At 40.2% G+C, this 16,454-nt stretch overlaps 2 protein-coding genes across 12 annotated transcripts; both read right to left on the reverse strand.

Annotated features, from left to right (window-relative positions):
• Positions 1-50: 50 nt before the first annotated feature.
• On the reverse strand, positions 51-9,267 carry ipo8 (importin 8). 8 transcript variants are annotated; one of them, XM_077594306.1, is made up of 25 exons: positions 8,986-9,267; positions 8,787-8,868; positions 8,545-8,701; positions 7,192-7,350; positions 6,955-7,111; positions 6,715-6,804; positions 6,152-6,246; positions 5,780-5,864; positions 5,568-5,702; positions 5,401-5,500; positions 5,239-5,315; positions 4,858-4,974; positions 4,664-4,753; positions 4,052-4,217; positions 3,802-3,962; positions 3,282-3,407; positions 3,147-3,180; positions 2,909-3,034; positions 2,609-2,706; positions 2,218-2,313; positions 1,817-2,037; positions 1,546-1,751; positions 1,075-1,296; positions 611-740; positions 51-526 (listed from the first exon to the last, which is right to left on the reverse strand). In XM_077594306.1, the coding sequence occupies exons 1-25, from the start codon at positions 9,067-9,069 to the stop codon at positions 505-507; spliced, it is 3,036 nt and encodes a 1,011-aa protein (XP_077450432.1). In that variant the 5' UTR covers positions 9,070-9,267; the 3' UTR covers positions 51-504. The 8 variants fall into 8 exon arrangements, with proteins under 8 accessions (XP_077450432.1, XP_077450431.1, XP_077450429.1 ...); XM_077594305.1 differs by having other exon boundaries at positions 3,138-3,180; XM_077594303.1 differs by having other exon boundaries at positions 1,075-1,293; positions 3,147-3,213.
• Positions 9,268-9,769: 502 nt separating this feature from the next.
• caprin2 (caprin family member 2) lies at positions 9,770-15,960 on the reverse strand. 4 transcript variants are annotated; one of them, XM_077593870.1, is made up of 18 exons: positions 15,805-15,960; positions 14,880-15,064; positions 14,741-14,803; positions 14,582-14,668; positions 13,799-14,037; positions 13,639-13,721; positions 13,487-13,564; positions 12,124-12,161; positions 11,936-11,977; positions 11,759-11,872; positions 11,601-11,685; positions 11,461-11,507; positions 11,197-11,292; positions 11,038-11,109; positions 10,826-10,960; positions 10,663-10,714; positions 10,457-10,476; positions 9,770-10,375 (listed from the first exon to the last, which is right to left on the reverse strand). In XM_077593870.1, exons 2-18 carry the CDS (start codon positions 15,060-15,062, stop codon positions 9,905-9,907), a joined length of 1,905 nt encoding a protein of 634 aa, XP_077449996.1. In that variant the 5' UTR covers positions 15,063-15,064; positions 15,805-15,960; the 3' UTR covers positions 9,770-9,904. The 4 variants fall into 4 exon arrangements, with proteins under 4 accessions (XP_077449996.1, XP_077449995.1, XP_077449993.1 ...); XM_077593869.1 differs by having other exon boundaries at positions 9,770-10,476; positions 11,461-11,504; XM_077593867.1 differs by having other exon boundaries at positions 9,770-10,476.
• Positions 15,961-16,454: the final 494 nt, after the last annotated feature.

Raw genomic sequence — 16,454 nt, forward strand, 5'->3', positions numbered from 1 at the left:
ATATATATGTATATATATATATATATATATATATATATATATAATATACATATATATAACATACATATATATAAAATATTATATATTATATATATATAATTATTCTGCATTTTCTAAATACATACAGTACCCTGACAACAACAAAAAAGTCCATCTAATTCCATCTGACAAAAATTCATTGCTACAGTGCATGCAAACATACTTTGTTCGTTCTATCATTTAAGAACAGAACAGATGCAAACACTGCGTGTTAATAAAAGTAGGAATTTCCAATCCTTTTTTTTTTTAAATGTGAAGAATACCTGAATACTCGTAGATACATTAGTCCAAGTGTTCTGCCAAAACTGCCTACAGTTCCACGTCAGGTCTCCTGTCTGTCTTTATACCCATTTCTTTAGATCCTCGGCAATTTTTTAAATCTACAAAAGGAGAAGAGGAAAAAAAAAAGAATCAACATTAAACAACGTTTCATTCGCTACAGCGACGTTGCTAAACCCAAACCAGTCATTCTCCTCTGGAAATGTGCCTGCAGTTGTGAAGACAGCTGTTAGAAAAGCTTCACTCCAAAAGCCCAAACCTCAACCCCATTTATCCTCATATTTTTCCTTACCATTGCCCTATGCTGGCATTACTCTTCCTTTGTTGAGAGATGCTGTAAATCTCCTGCAGCTGGGCTTTCTGGTCATGACTGAGGGTTGCAGTCAAAGAGTGGTACCAAGTCACATCTGTACTCTGGACCCCTGTAAGAGATAGTCAATAGTAGAGCTACAACAATTAAATCAATTAAATGGAGTGATTTGATTAGGTGGGGGGGGGGGGTGCTTCTAATTCAGGCCAGCCCGGGGGACAACAAATAAAAGAATTGTCTTTGGGGGAATTTCAACTGTGTCGAGGCAAACAGTTATAAATGATATTTATTTCACATTTCCTCAGTGAGTCCAGATCTTTTACTTTGAATATGTGATCAATTATTCTGCCTCTTTTGGCACAGCAAAGGATATGGAAAATATAGTCATCAAAGCGGTAAGAGCTGTGGACCAATGACTGTGTATTGGTCTAGGAAACAACACTTACTCAACAAAGCAGATGCAAAAAACTGATATTCGTCTTCTCCGTTGTCATAGTCAAGGGGGGTGCTGTATTCTTCCAGCGATGTTCCATCAAAGCAATTCCCCTCGTCCCAGTAGTCTTCATCATCATTACTCTCATCTCCAAGACCCATTGGTTCACTGGACTGCTGCTGTGTAATGCTGCCTTCCTCATTCACCTCATCCTCATCACTGGGAATCTCATCTGCTGATCAAAAACATGAACATCTCATCAAATATACGAGCTTGCTAAGGACGCTTTCAATTTCGTATTTCTCTGCTGAAATCTTTCCTTTCGATTACATCATCAGTTTCAACTATGCAGAGGCAAACTGTTACCTAGAGATTTTTTTTATTGTACAATTTCAAAAGTTATGGATCTGTACGAGTCTTGATCGTTCATTTTGAAATACTGACAAGATATTATTAAAAGAGTGCGGACAAACCCCCAACTCACGAATTTGCTCTTCATCCAAAGCCCTTGAATGGCCTGGCTGACCTTGTCCATGGATGGGTTGGGAAGCAGACAAGTGTTTGAGGCCCAAGAAGAGGAGCAGCACGGAAGGAAGAATTTGGGTGACGACACTCTCCAGGGCTGTCGGTCGGCTCGGCAACTCCATAAGCACGGTCAAGCCGATAATGCACATCTTACGATCATGGGGCCTGAGACGTAATCAAAAAGCTCAACACCTTAAATTATATCACTGCAAACCAAAATTCTGACTCACCCGAGGAAGAATTCTGTGTCATTCATCCACTGGTTGATGAAGTGGGCGGTGATGGCCTGTTGGTTTTGGGAGAGGCGTGTATTGTCCAAAATGTGCATGAGGAGGGCTGGACTATAGTAAAGCGCAGCGATAGCCACCTCCAGGCACATGATCCTAAGCTTGTTGGATTTGACACCGCGTGTCAAACGCTCCAGTACTACCTCCACAAACTGAGGGATACACTGCAATTGAGACCACCCCAAAAAAAAGGTCACTCTTTATTGTACGTAATGTGACTCGGACGCCATTTATTACTCTTTTTGCTTCGCTAGTAATGTAAAACGATTCATTGCCATTTGAAATAGTGCTGGGTTACATTGAGGCCTCCCTGATAATTAACTTATGTAGAGTGTGTTTCTGACCTGGTCAATTCCTCTGCCTTTGCACTGCAGTATAATCACCTCCAACAGTTTAGCAGCATGACACTCAGCTTCTTCATCAGAATCTGCAATCAGAACCTACAACAAATAGAGCAGATTAAACTGGCAGGCTCATGAAGCTTCATTTCAATCATATTGTGTACTCCAATCGGCAGGAAGGGGCCAAAACCAACAGGAAGTGATCCAGGAATGCTCCAACATCAACAGGAGAGACTACATAATTGCTCTGCTCATCATCTTGCGTTTGTTTTATACTCAGCTATCACCCAACCACGGCCCATTTACCACCTAAAAATGGGGGCTCGGGTTCGGCCACACCCCCCTAAGTTTTGGCCCTGGTGTACACCAAAGAGACGTAGAAGGAAAATAAAACCTTTTTGCACATGCTGAAGATTATCTCCAAGTTCTTGGGGTTGGATAGGAAGACATCTGTATCCACAGTGACGTAGTTGTGCAAAAGTGGCATCATATCTGTATCAGAAATATTTGGGAATTTTGTATGAAAGGAGGGTTCCTGCAGGATTTTAATTTTTAGGTCTCAAGATGAGGGAGTAGTTTGTTTTGAAATTATTTCTTGTATAATATGTCAATTTTAAAACAGCATTTTTCAACTCTAGCTACTATTTAATGCTTCATAGTTGCCACAATGTTCTTCATCTGAGGTGAGACCAACCAGTGAAGTAGTCAAAGGAGTCATGCTGAAAGACCTCATACAGAATGGTCAGCAGCTGCCACATCTGGGGGGAGATGCTCTGACATGTTAGTCCAAATGCCAGAGAAAGAATCTCTTCGTAGAATTCTGTGAATGAGTCAAGAAGAAACCTTTAACGTAGAAGTGGCATTGGCAAAAGAAGTGAGTTCCTCAAAGGACCAAGTACTACACGACCCATGCGTAGACACACCTGCCATACCTATGATGGGCTTCTGCAAGACGAGTCCAATCACCTGCAAACAGATAACCTCCAGTTGTTGCGTGATCTGAGAAAGACAAACATTTTTTTAAATAAAAATCATCTGCATTTACTGTATTATTGCTCATGAGTAACCTCTTTGTGGTCCACCACGACTGTGAGGATGGTGTCGATGGTACTCAGAATGCCGAGAGCCATGACGGTCTTGTCCTCATCCTCCTCATATCCCTCACTGTGAAGAACCCTGGTAAAGATCTCGGCCTGGGAAGTGTAAACATTATACGTTAACATTTTCAGATTTTTCTCCAAAATGCAAGTCCTGCATAATGATAGGATTAACTTTTTACGACTGAGTATGTTCCGGCGCTGGTGACATTACCTGAAGTTAAGTCAATTTCCCTGTTAGAGTGGCTAAGCTAAGAACAATGTAGCTTTCAACGAGAAAAAAAAAAAAATACCCCGCAGCTTCGCGTCAAATCAACAATTTGCCATATTGTCCAGACTATAAATCTCACTTGTTAAACATACTTTGGGTAAGCCTGCGACTTATATGATGTTAATGTAGGGAATTTTACATCTTTTTATATTGATATCTAAGCAAACTTATATGTGGCTGATGTAACACGGACTGCAAAAGTGTGTCACTCTAGCTTACAAGGTTCTGTGTAATGTCCACAGCTATTCCTGCAACATCTTCATTGTACTCGCAGATCATCTTCTGAATGACATTCGTCAAATCATCACTCTCCGTCTCTTTGACAACACGTAGCAGCTCCTGCATAACAGTTCGGATGTGTGGCCGGATGTAGAGCTTTGCTGCACACACACACAATAGGTATTTTAACGATTTACTAGCAAACGTGAAAAAGCATAAGCAGACATTTTGCGTCCATTCCTCAACGTACCCTCTTCCTGATTGCTGACCAACATTTGTAAAGCAATGGCTGCCTCCACCTTGACTGGCATTTCGTTTTCATCAACCAGATCCTTCCTGATGAACTCCACAGCGTTCCTCAAAGCCATGACATTGTGGAATCTCAGCTGACTGAAGCAGTGGAGAACCCAGCACGACTGAAAAGGACAAAAATGCGTAACCAAAAAAAAAAAAAATTAAAAAAAATTAAGACTACATTTTGATAAAACATTCCAGAAATAATGGTTTTGACTGGTAAAAAAATTAATAATAAATTTCAGCAAAATTGGGGCAGAGGGTGTAGAGCCCTTTTTAATTTTTGGGCCACTTTTCTTCTCAAATGTGCATATGTAGGCAAACCCTGCTCCTATTGATCTAAATTTACTGCTGTTGGACTAGGAAAAATAAATCGATGCCATTTCTGACATCAAATGTTATCTCTTAGCACTGTAGGGATGGTGACCTTTGACCTTCACTTGGTCTGACTTTGTACTTCCCCAATCTAAAATGAGCGTCTTTGGCCTCTTAAAAAAGCACAGATTCCATTTCTGCCCAAGAATTTGAGCTATTGTGATATTTGAACTTTGACCTTAGCTTTACTTACCCTGGCTCGCAAGTAACCCAGTCGAGAGTTAAGCAAAGGGAAGACATAGTTTTGCAGCATCAACTCCAACTGTTCCTTGTAAATCTGTTTCTGTAGAAAACCGCAAAGCCCCAGTGATGCCTTAAAGAATATGCTAGCAAAAGAAGAAAAAAAATGGTACACTACTTATTCCAAGTATCCATTATACAATCAACCTTCAGTAGTAGCTCAGCGAGCGCTCCAATGCAGTGCAGTGCTCCGTCTTTCCTTCGGCAGTCACATGCGGGATCCATCAGTATTTGACAGCAGAACTCCATCATTTGAGGAAGAACCTTGTAATAGCAAAAAAAAAAAAAGTAGTGACCCAGATATGCCCTAAAATCAAATGGAAATGACTGAAAACCAACGGGGTAGTGACCTCCAAAGCAAAGAATTCAGAATGACCCATAATAAATGTGAAGTGACACCACATCAATAGGAAGTGACACTAATGCCCTAAAAATTAAATAATTGTCTACCATTGATGGTGCTATTTTGGATTTTTTTTTTTTTTAAATAAAAAAAAACATGGTATCGCTAAATTGTGTTCATCTCACCTCCTTTCTCTTTCGCGCAGCGTTGCATAAAAGGCTCTGTGCAGCGGTGGCTGGAAGGGCTTGATCGTCATAGAGGTCTTTATTAAAAAAATAAACATATATATATTTTTAAAGTCATTTCAAGCCTGATTAAAATCATTTGTCCGAGATGGAAATACTAACAAAACTTCATGCGAATGTATTCAAATGGGTCTTCTTGCCACAGCCGTTCGTCCTCTTCTTTATAACACATAAGAGGGAAGATGACCTCCTGGCAAATGGTCTGTAAAAGAGGAAAGTCCAAATAAAATCACTTTTGATCTTTGAGCAGGGCATTCATATATGTTTACCGGCATGTTAGGTTTCATCTGCTTCCATGTCAGAGAATGGGAAAGTCCCTGGTTGAGATAGTTGAGACACTGCTGGAGAACTCGAGGAGTGACGTACTGTTTCTGTCTGTATTGATATAACACCTTCAATAAGACCTGGGGCAGAGACAAAGAAAAATGACTCGCCAACAGAAGTCTTAACTTTAATTTAAAATGAGTTTGCAAATACTTACTTGCTGCAAGCCCACTGCATATGTCTTCAGGAAGAAATCTGCAAACTCAAAGTACTCTTTCGTCACATTGCCTGGACTTCCATATCTTGGAAAAGAAAAGCAAACATACATCATAAAATATGAGATAAATGATACGATTATTACTAGACAATGTCATTTCTGGAGAAACCGCATTGGGATGCTTTGCCACGTCGCTCTCTCCCATCGTTCGCTTCCTCAAGATTTTCAGCCACTTCCTAATAATTTTTGGGTCACTGATTCAGAACATGGAAAGGATGAGAAAATAATAGCAAAGCACGCCCCATGCAATTTCTGGAAAACTTCATTTTCTAGTTGTCTTCATGGAGTTGCTCAAAAAATCAATATACTCACCGCTTGAATAGTCTTGTAATAACGCGCAGCGTCCATTTCTTACACTTCCACCATGATAATTCCGGACGGTCATCTTCATCCAGCTTCAACGTCTCCTAATAATTCAATTGAAATCAGTACAAAGTATTATATTTAAAAATATATAAATAAATAAAAAAAACTGAACCAAGAACGAGATTAGCTTCCAATTATCTCCCAAATATGTACATGCTCTAAAATGAAGGTGGTTCATCTTAATGTGCTTTTGCATACCTCACGCACATATGGCACTTGGCTAAATTAAATATCCACATAATTGCGTGCACCAAAAAAAAAAAAAAAGGAAAAATATATTTAAAAAAACATGGACAGCTTGTTTTATTCTTTAGAAAGCACTCATTAGCTGCCATTGACGACGATAGACGTCCAATACCTCAGAGTGGCAAATTTAATACATGTACAAGACAAAACACTGCACTACAAGGTAAAGGTGCCAACAAGATTTGAGTACTCAAATTTACAAAAAAAAAATCAAATGGGCACTCAAAATATTTCATAATAGTGTATAACAGTAGGATTCTTACAACTGGAACATCACGGTCCATTATAGCTCGAAAGATTTCCATCCATTGAGTCATCACCGTATTGTTAATCAGCTGAAGAGGCAGCGAGTACTGCAGGTAGAGAATCACAATCAATATAAACAGCAACAAAAATGTATACTTCAAAATGTTGAGAGTTGACATTATGTAATTGAACAACTATTTTCAGGTCCTATTTCTTTCTCTCGGTTTGGTGTGAATACTCCGCCATAGAAGACTTACCTGTATGAGGGAATGGAATATTTTAACAATCTGTTTTTGAATTAGGACCGAGAAAATTGTAGCATCTGCTAGCAGCTGAATGATGAGCTGCTGGATCCTCGGTAGAAATATCTGCATTGCAGTTAGCAACGGCTCCCTCTCGTCAGCTTTCCTGTACCTGTGGGTAGTGAAAGATCGGAGGTAAGCTGATCATTGGTCAATGAACCGGTCAGTAATTGCAGGAAACCGATTGCTCACTCATAAGTTTTGACCAGTTGGTAGAGAACAAGCAGGCTGCCATACCAGCTGCCGCTATTGTTCGACTGCAAGTGTAAGTTTATTTTGTCCACAATGTTAGTCCATCGTCCCGGGAAATCGTGTTTGATGATAGTTCGAAGACACATGGTCAGCTGGGCACTATATAGTGAAGCAGGAGGAAAGTGACACAAGCTTAGATGAAAGTACCACGGTAAAAACATTTTTTTCGGCTTAAATAAAAGGGGGGGAATTCTCAATATATTATACAATAAAAGTATCGTGTGTGTTGGCCAAAAGTGAGACAATGTTATAGTCCAATAGAATTGAGGATATCGAAACATTTTGGAATATGCCTCTCCGTGCACATGGAAAATGAATATTGTGGTACCTCGAGATACGAGCTTAATGCGTTCCGGGACTGAGCTCGTATGTCGATATTCTCGTAACTCAAATGAACATTTCCCATAGAAATGAACTAAAAACTAATTAATTCGTTCCACTCTGAAAAAACACCCAAAACAGGATATGGGATTGGCTTTTTGCACGGCAACGCGCTCGTAACATAACACAAACTAATTTAAATGAACTTGGATTACGATGCAGACACTCAAAAATAAATTTAATCTAACCTTACACTAAACTTACTTCTAATTTTCTTTTAAATTTTGATACCTTTCTTCTCCCGGGTTGGCTCTATTTGCCCCGCCTCCACCCTGACTTTCACATGCAACCTAGATGTTTGTTTTTGTATTCCCTCCAAAATATTCCCAAAATGATGCACACAAATGTCCTCACAATAAGATAACGCATGACCACCTGCCCACGAGAAGTAGTATATACGCCATTCGCACTGACTAAAGGGGAAAAAAACACTGAAAAAAATGCAACGCTCCGCCCAGTGCTCGCAGAGTCATTACACAAGGGAGTTGCGACCACAGAGACATTACACGAGGGTGTTGCGCGGAGAGAGACAGTGCCCATGATGTTCTTATGAGCAGCCTCTCACGTCCGCTGTCTGCTCGTATATCAAAATGTGTCTCGTATCAAGATAAATATTTGCTCAAAATTTTACTCGTATCTCAAATTGCTCGTATGTCGGGGCACTCATATGTCGAGGTACCACTGTATTGGATTATGATTATTATTAGTAATTATTGTAAAACAGTAAAGCTCGGTATCAATAAAGAATTGTAGCTGCATCTACTAAACGTCAGAACAAAAACAATTGACTTGAAAAATGACATTCAGAGCACTTTTATGAAAAAGACTGCAGGATAAACAACAAAGCCCACTTGAACGTTTCTCTTTTTTATGGTATTGTTGAATTGTGGAATTGAAATGAAATTGCCTTACCGTATTGACTCAGGACAGCGGATGACACCCTCCACAATGTTATTTCTAATCTGTTGGCGGTCATTTTCATGAATATTAAAGGGAAACACTACTTTTCCCAGAGAAGGTTCTCTATCCTGCCAATACTGGCTAATCATGTTCTTCAGATAGATCGCCGCTGTAAGCACACGCACGCACACACATCCACACTCCTCAGTCATTTAAACGACATTTTGACAGATATTCTGAGATATTTACCACACCTGCCTGACGAACTGGAAACTCCACCTGTTCTGATGTGATGATCTGAAGCAGAGTTGGTGCAAAATTGATGATCTTGTAGGACTGAAACGCACAGGAGCAAAACTAGTGATGAACGAGGAAATTAATTCAATATACACGTAATATTGGAGAGCTCTAGCGCAACATTCAATTTCAAAATAAGCCATTTTCGGTGCCTACCTGATTGAGTTCATCTTCGGCTGTTCTTCTCAAATTTGGATCGATAGTCCCTCTTAGTGCCTGAATTATTCGGTTGGGATCCATGCCTTTAATTCGGGGTCCCGAAATAATGCATGCAAATATCAACGCTATTCACTCAATTCTGACTGATGGTTAAACAACAGTTGAATTTGTTTGGCTTTCGTCGAGGTGAACTCCTTAATTAAATTGGCCAGTAGGCGTCGAATTACGGTAGCTCTTGAAATTCCAAACAGCAAACGACAAGTAAAACTGTGCCGGAAAGCAGTAGTTGGAGGACGTAAACTTTCAGGGGAAGAAAACAAATTTTACGGCTTTATTTAGCAGTACTTTCGGGGGTTTGCTGCCCTCTTTGGTCTTGGAGGGGAACAAAGGTAAACGTATTTTCAATAGGGGTTTTTTTCTTTTCCCCCAGCAAAGGCATAAATATATAAATTGTAATAATATATAACGTGTTCATTTGTAGATAAAGTTTATATAAAAGTCAGGGTTACCCCAGCTGGTGCACATAGCTAGCTGGGATAGCCTCCAGCACTCCCCCACACCCCTTGTGAGGATAAGCAGTACTGAAAATGTATTTTTTCATTTTATTTTCTACATCCCTACTATTTTATATGGATTCAGGCTTTAAATGTTTCTTCAAAATAAACTATGGGCAAAAAGGGAGTTTGATAAGGCGGTATTCTGCAAATTCAAACTAATTAGAAAAAAACTTTAACTAACTACTTTCGAGAGTCACTTGAAAGGAAAACAAGCACACATGTAATCGCTGCTTCATGTTGTATTCCACCACATCAAGAGTCCCAGTTGACCTTCCCAGTCCAGATTTTCAACAAACTGGCTGTTCAGGTCAACGTCAAACCCACCACCAAAACATTTTCAGACCTTGACCTGACAATGCTCAGTCCTGGTAAAGTAAAAACCCAGAAAATGTACTGTACTTCCAAGTGCTTCCATAAATGGCACCGCGATGCAACCTTAACCAAACCTGATCTCCTTGGAAGAGCGGCAGGATGGCGTGGTTGCTCGCCGTCTCGTGATCCGGCGCGCCATCGTTGGCGTACGCCGACACCATGACCTCTTGGTTGCACATGAGGTTGATGTAAAGTGGCACGTTCACAGCCAGTTTAAGGATGTGGAACATGAAAACGTAGATTCCGTTGGCAGGGCAGGTGAAGCGACCGATGCGGGTATCGAACATCTCTCCGAGGTTGCTGTGGAGCTGATCGAAAACAATGGGCTGATCGAGGTTACCCGGGGCAAAGTTGGCCGTGCGGGAAGCTGTGAAAGCCACTCGAAGTGGCTGGGAAACAGGGTAGAGATGCATGGGAAGCATGGAAGCGTGGTGGTGTCCGCGAGGACTCTGGGGAACCTCAACAAGAGAGACTGGAAGTGAATCTCCGTGTCCTGAATCCACCGTTGTGAATTCTTCACCATGGTCAAGGCTGCTCACTTGCGAGGAGTTACGCCAGACTGCGAAAGCAGGGGGGGGGGGGGGGGGGATTAAATAGCACGCCTTTGTAAACAAGACAGCTTTGACTTCACCTTTGTACGTAATGCATTGACTTGAATGGCAATATTGCCCCTACCAACATGGCTGCCCTGTGGGCATTTTGGCAGGGTTGATGAAAGGGTATGCAAGCATTACATTAAACATACCTCTGGAATGATGCTGTCCTCCACATCCACAGACATGTTGAGCTTCAGATTCCTGTGAACATATCAAAAAGTGTCTTAGACAATGCATTGAGATAAAGATGACGTTGCGAACCTGAACGTTGGGGCGTGGGGTGGATCACAAGGACACCACACCTAGATTTACCTTTGAAGCACACAGCAGCCCAAAATTCTTGAAATTAGTCTGGAAAATGCATGTTTGCGTGTCATCTTCTGAGACCGCAAACTCATCTGGAGTTTGGGTGCTGGAATGAGTGCACTTCGGCTCTACCTGAAGCAACTGAAACAGGAAGGAAATGCATTTTGTGCACAAGTCATTATGTCAAATATGATATCTAACAGGTCGACTCAACTGACAGCGATCGCTGGCTCCCGGTTACAAAACAACGGCGGTGATAAGGCTTTCTGTTCAGGCAAATGCAGGGACTCCTGTATAAAAGACACAACAAAAAACATACAATTTAAACCGTTATCCTTAAAAAAAAAAAGAAATGGGAGTTTTACAAAGATTATTACATTTGAAGAAATGTCCAGCTTGTAGCTTTCTAGGCACTGGTCCCCATTGGTCAGCGGGGTTTCAGTGTGTAGAAGCCTGGTAGGCAGTGGGGTGGACTTTGAATTGAAGGGATAAGAAAAATGACAGATGAAAAGAAGATTTCATTACATTTTAAAACCTGATGTAAAATAAAAAAAGATAATTTATTTGTTCATAAATTAGCCACTGCATATATAACGCTAAAGCGATATCATTCAATGACTAATCTCTAAATGTCACCTTACGTGCATTTCTTTTGGCAACACATCACTTGAGTTTCTTAAAGTGCCTGCTTGGGTGGAAAAAAAAAACATTTTGCATCACATTAAACGTTTTCTCGGATTGTTTTTAGAAGAAAAATACATTTCCAGCGGTTTCATTATACCTGGAGGAGATGACAACTCAGACAGTTCCCTCTTAAAAGCAAAGTGTCCATTTTCCAAAGAGTTCTCATAATCAAGAAGAGAATCCTGGGTAGCGACATTGAGTTTTAAAAGTACAATTACAGTAGCGGTTTAGTTTTTTTCAATTGCTATATCGCACCTGTATGAAACTGAACGAGCCACGGATCTCATTCATTAAGTCCTCCAAGTGTTTTTTTCTCATGGTTGGGTCTTTGGGAAAGTTCGCGGAATTTAACGGAACTTCAGGGAAACCCTGGTGAACATTAGAAAATGTAATGGGATTTTTTTTCTTCGCTTTTAACAATTTTGTACTCACGCGTTTGGGATTTTGTTCTCTTTTAGCTTTATTAGGCTTTCCCTGAAAATAAAGCACACAATTAGAGACAAATCATTTAAGAGGGACTTTAATTTTTATATACTGTACTCGTGACGGTTAAAAATGTAGTGCAGAGCAGATGACATTTAACTTTCACCGTAGGAAAAAAAAGAGGAATGTGATCTTACCTCTTTGGATATTGCAGTCTGTGTCGCTTTTGATATCACTGAGATATGAAGATGAAACAGTTCAATGTTTTAAACTACATCCGATTCCAACAAAAAAAACTATTTCAACTTCTTGAGGAAAAAGAGGTACGTTACTCTTCTGCAATATTCTGTCTTATCCACCTTAAACAGCTGATCAAAAAGTAAAATTTTCTACAAAAAACTAGCATTTATTTGTTCATGCTTTTGTTGACATCTGTTCAAAAAGCAAATGAGTTGACCTCAAAATGCATGTACCTTATTTTCTACACTTTAAGTGTCACTTCATTCTCGTAATATTACAATATTAGGACTTTATTTTTGTCGTCCAATTTTTTTTCTTATTAGCTTCCATGTAAAATGACAATTTCTTTCTCATAATATTACGTAACGTTAAGACTTTCTGGTGGTCGTCTCCCCATTTGACGGGATTCTAATACAGACGCTCCCCTACTTACGAACGAGTTAGGTTCCGAGCAATTGTTCATAAGTTGAATTTGTTTGTAAATTGATTCTTTGCTATATTCTGTATTATAATTTATGTTTAAGGCCTATAGAAGTATATTGAAGGTTTATATAAGTGCATTTGTATGCTTAAGGCTTGTATAAGTAACACGCATTGGTTTGTACTGAAAAAAACATTTTATAAAATGGAGAGAATATGTACAGTACTGTATAGAGAGAGAGAGATTTATGTATTAGAAACTGGCCGAAAGAATCGATCTAACGACGGTTGCACAGTTTTCTTCTTTTTTTCATCAGAAATGATGCGGTAGCACTGTATGGCATCATTCAATTGATTTGCAAACTTTGTGCAACGTTCAATATTTGGGTCCTGCTGCTCGATCTTTCTGTTTATAAATGGTACTGACGGTCGAACGATTCAAGTTGTACATGTGCAACGCTCACCACTCTCACGCGCATCAAGCTTTGTTATTATTGCCACTCGTTTCAAATGAAATGGCTTGCCTCTTCCTTGCAACTCCCTCAATAGAAGCCTTTCGCTTTTTACCAACCATATTCAATAATGGATGCACGAGATATTTAATGATACAAATGAAAAAGGTTCTTTGCCCACTGGAGATACGTTCACGCACTTCCGCATTGCAACGAATTGGACAGAAGAAGGTAGATGCTGGGTGAGCTGAGCCCTCACAGCGCCAGGCGTCGGTATTAGCGGCGGAAAGAAGCACTACTCGGAAAAAAATACAAAATCGAACTTACGAACATTTTTCGACATAAACGCAATTTGCAGACATGTTCGTATGTACCGTTGTTCGTAAGTCGTATGTTCGTAAGTAGGGGAGCGTCTGTAGTTGCAAAAAAAGTAACTGAAGGAGCATACCTTGAGTTGCTCTGGGCAGAAGACGAAAGAAGTAATTGTAGTTTAGTAATTTGGTCAGCTCGTCTTTCAGCAATTTAACTGTGGGAAAAAAACAGAGGGGGGTGAGCCCTTGATTTAAAAAGCATTAAGCCCCACACCCCATTCCTCCGTACATGTCGATCCAGCCACAGGCTCTTCTGTTCCATCCAAAAGGTCGATGTACAATCCAGCTGCCTGCTGCGTCAGCTGCTCCGAACTTCAACAAAACGGAGACGGAGTTCAATTCCTGCTTGTTGAATGTTCATTTCTTCAAGAGTCAGGATGGTAACTCACCCAAGTCGGTCCTCCTGCCTCACGCCGAGCAGGACGGCCAGCTGGCTCAGGCTGTTCAGACGGTGCGCGGGCAGGAAAGGCGCTTGGTTACGACCACAGAGAAGGTCTTTTTGGACCTGCTCCTCTTGGATGACGCCGAGGATTTGTTGCACTTTGAGGAGCGTGCTTAAGCGCCCCCTGTCTGCCTCCGTCCTTACCAGCTGCTCCTTCTTTACCGCCTTCTTCTGCGATCTCAGAAGCTGCCGAGAAAAAGACATCCACTATTAAAAGCTAGTCAGAGTTGAGGACACGCCTTGCGTTTCCATGAGTAACTCTATTTCCAAAATGTACCGTATTTTCTGCACTATAAGGCACGCAGGAGTGCAAGGTGCAGTTTCAAAAGATGGCACAGCCCATAAGACATAGTAAAAGTAATGGTCAGGAGGGGTTATCTTGAATGTCATACCATACTGAACCAATATTGATCCATATAAAGGCACTTTCTTGTTTTTTGACAACAAGTAGCACCAAAATACGGCACTTACAATAGGTGAATAACTGATGTAGGGACAGTGTTTTTACAGGGTCGATTTAATATTATTTGGACTCTCTGTACTATTATTTAACTCCTGATGGTAGACACTGCCCCCCAGTGACCATTGAAATATTCTCCTATTACAACTTGCCTTTTCTCTCCTCATTTCATGTTGGTATTATTGTGGATCCGCCAAGTGGCAAGGTCGAGCTGTACAATTATGGGACTAAAAATTCTAATTTATTCCAGCGAAAAAAATGAACTCTTACGCTTTGCGCCAAGCCATCCAGAACTTTATTGAGCTCCCGGGCAAATTCCAAGTTGTGAACCACTTGCTCATATGTACCGACGGCAGCCTGAAAGCAAAAGCAACCCATTTCATTGTGACGTTAATTTCATTTGGGACAAGTGAGAGAACCCAAACTCACCACTTGGTCTTTGTTAAGAACTTCACCCTTTTCCAGACGTCTCTTGTAGTGTTCCAGTTTTAACTGCGGCAAGTACAACAACAACAAAATCCCAAACCGTCTCGTTGGGCGGGCGCATTTGGCAATTTTGTCTTCTTACCTTCTTTTTCTCCATGTTGCGAACCTTGTGCTTGAGACAGATGAGCCCGTTATCGATGTAGTTTTCGTACTCGTGATAAGGGGTGGGGAATTCAAAGCAGGTATCTTCTTGGTTGTCCTTCTGGTCCTCCGACGGCTCGCCAGTGATGACACTCATCGTTGGGGAAGGAGGAAGCTGTACCATTGCTAGGCTCCGAGATTAGAAAAAGGGAAAGTCATTGTTAAATAAAAGATTTCCAACTAAAACTTTTGTTAGAGGTTTGCTGTCAATATTTATGTGGATGTATCCTCTCATAAAGTAACAAATGATTTTCAACTAAAACAAAAAAAAAGCTTTTGTTAGAGGTCCGCTATCAATGTTTAGATGGATGTATACTCAATATGAAAAAAAAAAAGTTGGCGACAGTTTTGACAAAATATTCCCATTCATTTCACTTGCCCATTCATTTACATTGGGAGAATATGACTTGACGTCACCAGAAAGTGACCTTAAAAGCCCCAAAATGTACACGAATGACCCCGGAATGAAGTCGATTAGCCCCAAAAAAAGTAACACTAAACCCATTTTGACCATTTTAAGTCCCCCTATTGGAAATGCATGCATTTTGCTTTAGTTTTATTTTCTCGGGGGAAAAACGCGTCATTGACGAAAATCAGTTTGTGTCTGGTGAATTTTTACATTTCGAAGTCTTTAACAAAACCCATAAAAGTCGTTAAGGCCCAAAGTATCTCATTTGAAAAAGAAAGGTAGTTTAACTTGACAGCTTAGTGAGCTACTTTGCTAGCGTTTTAACTTACATGGCCATTTTTAACGCCTACCAAACGCACGACCGCAGTATTATTCACTTTTCGACACAGAAAAAGAGTGCAAAACCGAACGTGGAATCAAAAATTACACCAATAAATGGCGTTAAAGGGCAACTGACCTCGTGGTTTTGGCTTGGGCGTCAATTCCACTGGCGACAGAAGGCAGCTCTGTCTTTTTTGTTGTTGCTATATATCAAGGGTGTCAAACGTGTGGCCCGCTGGTCGAAACTGGCCCTCCAAAGGTGTCTAATCCATACCTGTCACTGTGGGCGGGGCCTTAGCGGACGCCCCGCCCCTTTTCCTGATGTAGTACTTTAAATAAAACACAAAAACAGCAACAGATAAAGATGGTACTACTTTTTAAAAATCCAGTTGTGGATGTGTTATGATTTTAAATTGAATTTAAATACAATTTTACCCTTTTTGCTGCTGCTCAGGAATAGCAAATGCATGCCAAATTTAGAGGAATGATGCTCTATTAAAGGCGCCATCAAAACTTTTTTTTGAATATTTGTTTTTACATTTCAATTTTTTTATTTCAACATTTATTCACGGGGACCAGGAGTGCCACAATCAAATAAAAAGTAGATAGACGTTGAAATGTATGCAATAATCGATCAAATACTAAAAATGGAAATTAATAAATATGGAGGGGAACTGGAAATACAAATGGAGATAATTAAATAAAAAATGAAATCAATCAATCAATGGATAAAACTAATAAAAATGGGAAAACATACTGCAATAAGTAAATATAAATTGAAATCAA

Source organism: Stigmatopora argus, chromosome 23, assembly GCF_051989625.1.
Source record: "Stigmatopora argus isolate UIUO_Sarg chromosome 23, RoL_Sarg_1.0, whole genome shotgun sequence".
Classification (NCBI taxonomy): domain Eukaryota; kingdom Metazoa; phylum Chordata; class Actinopteri; order Syngnathiformes; family Syngnathidae; genus Stigmatopora; species Stigmatopora argus.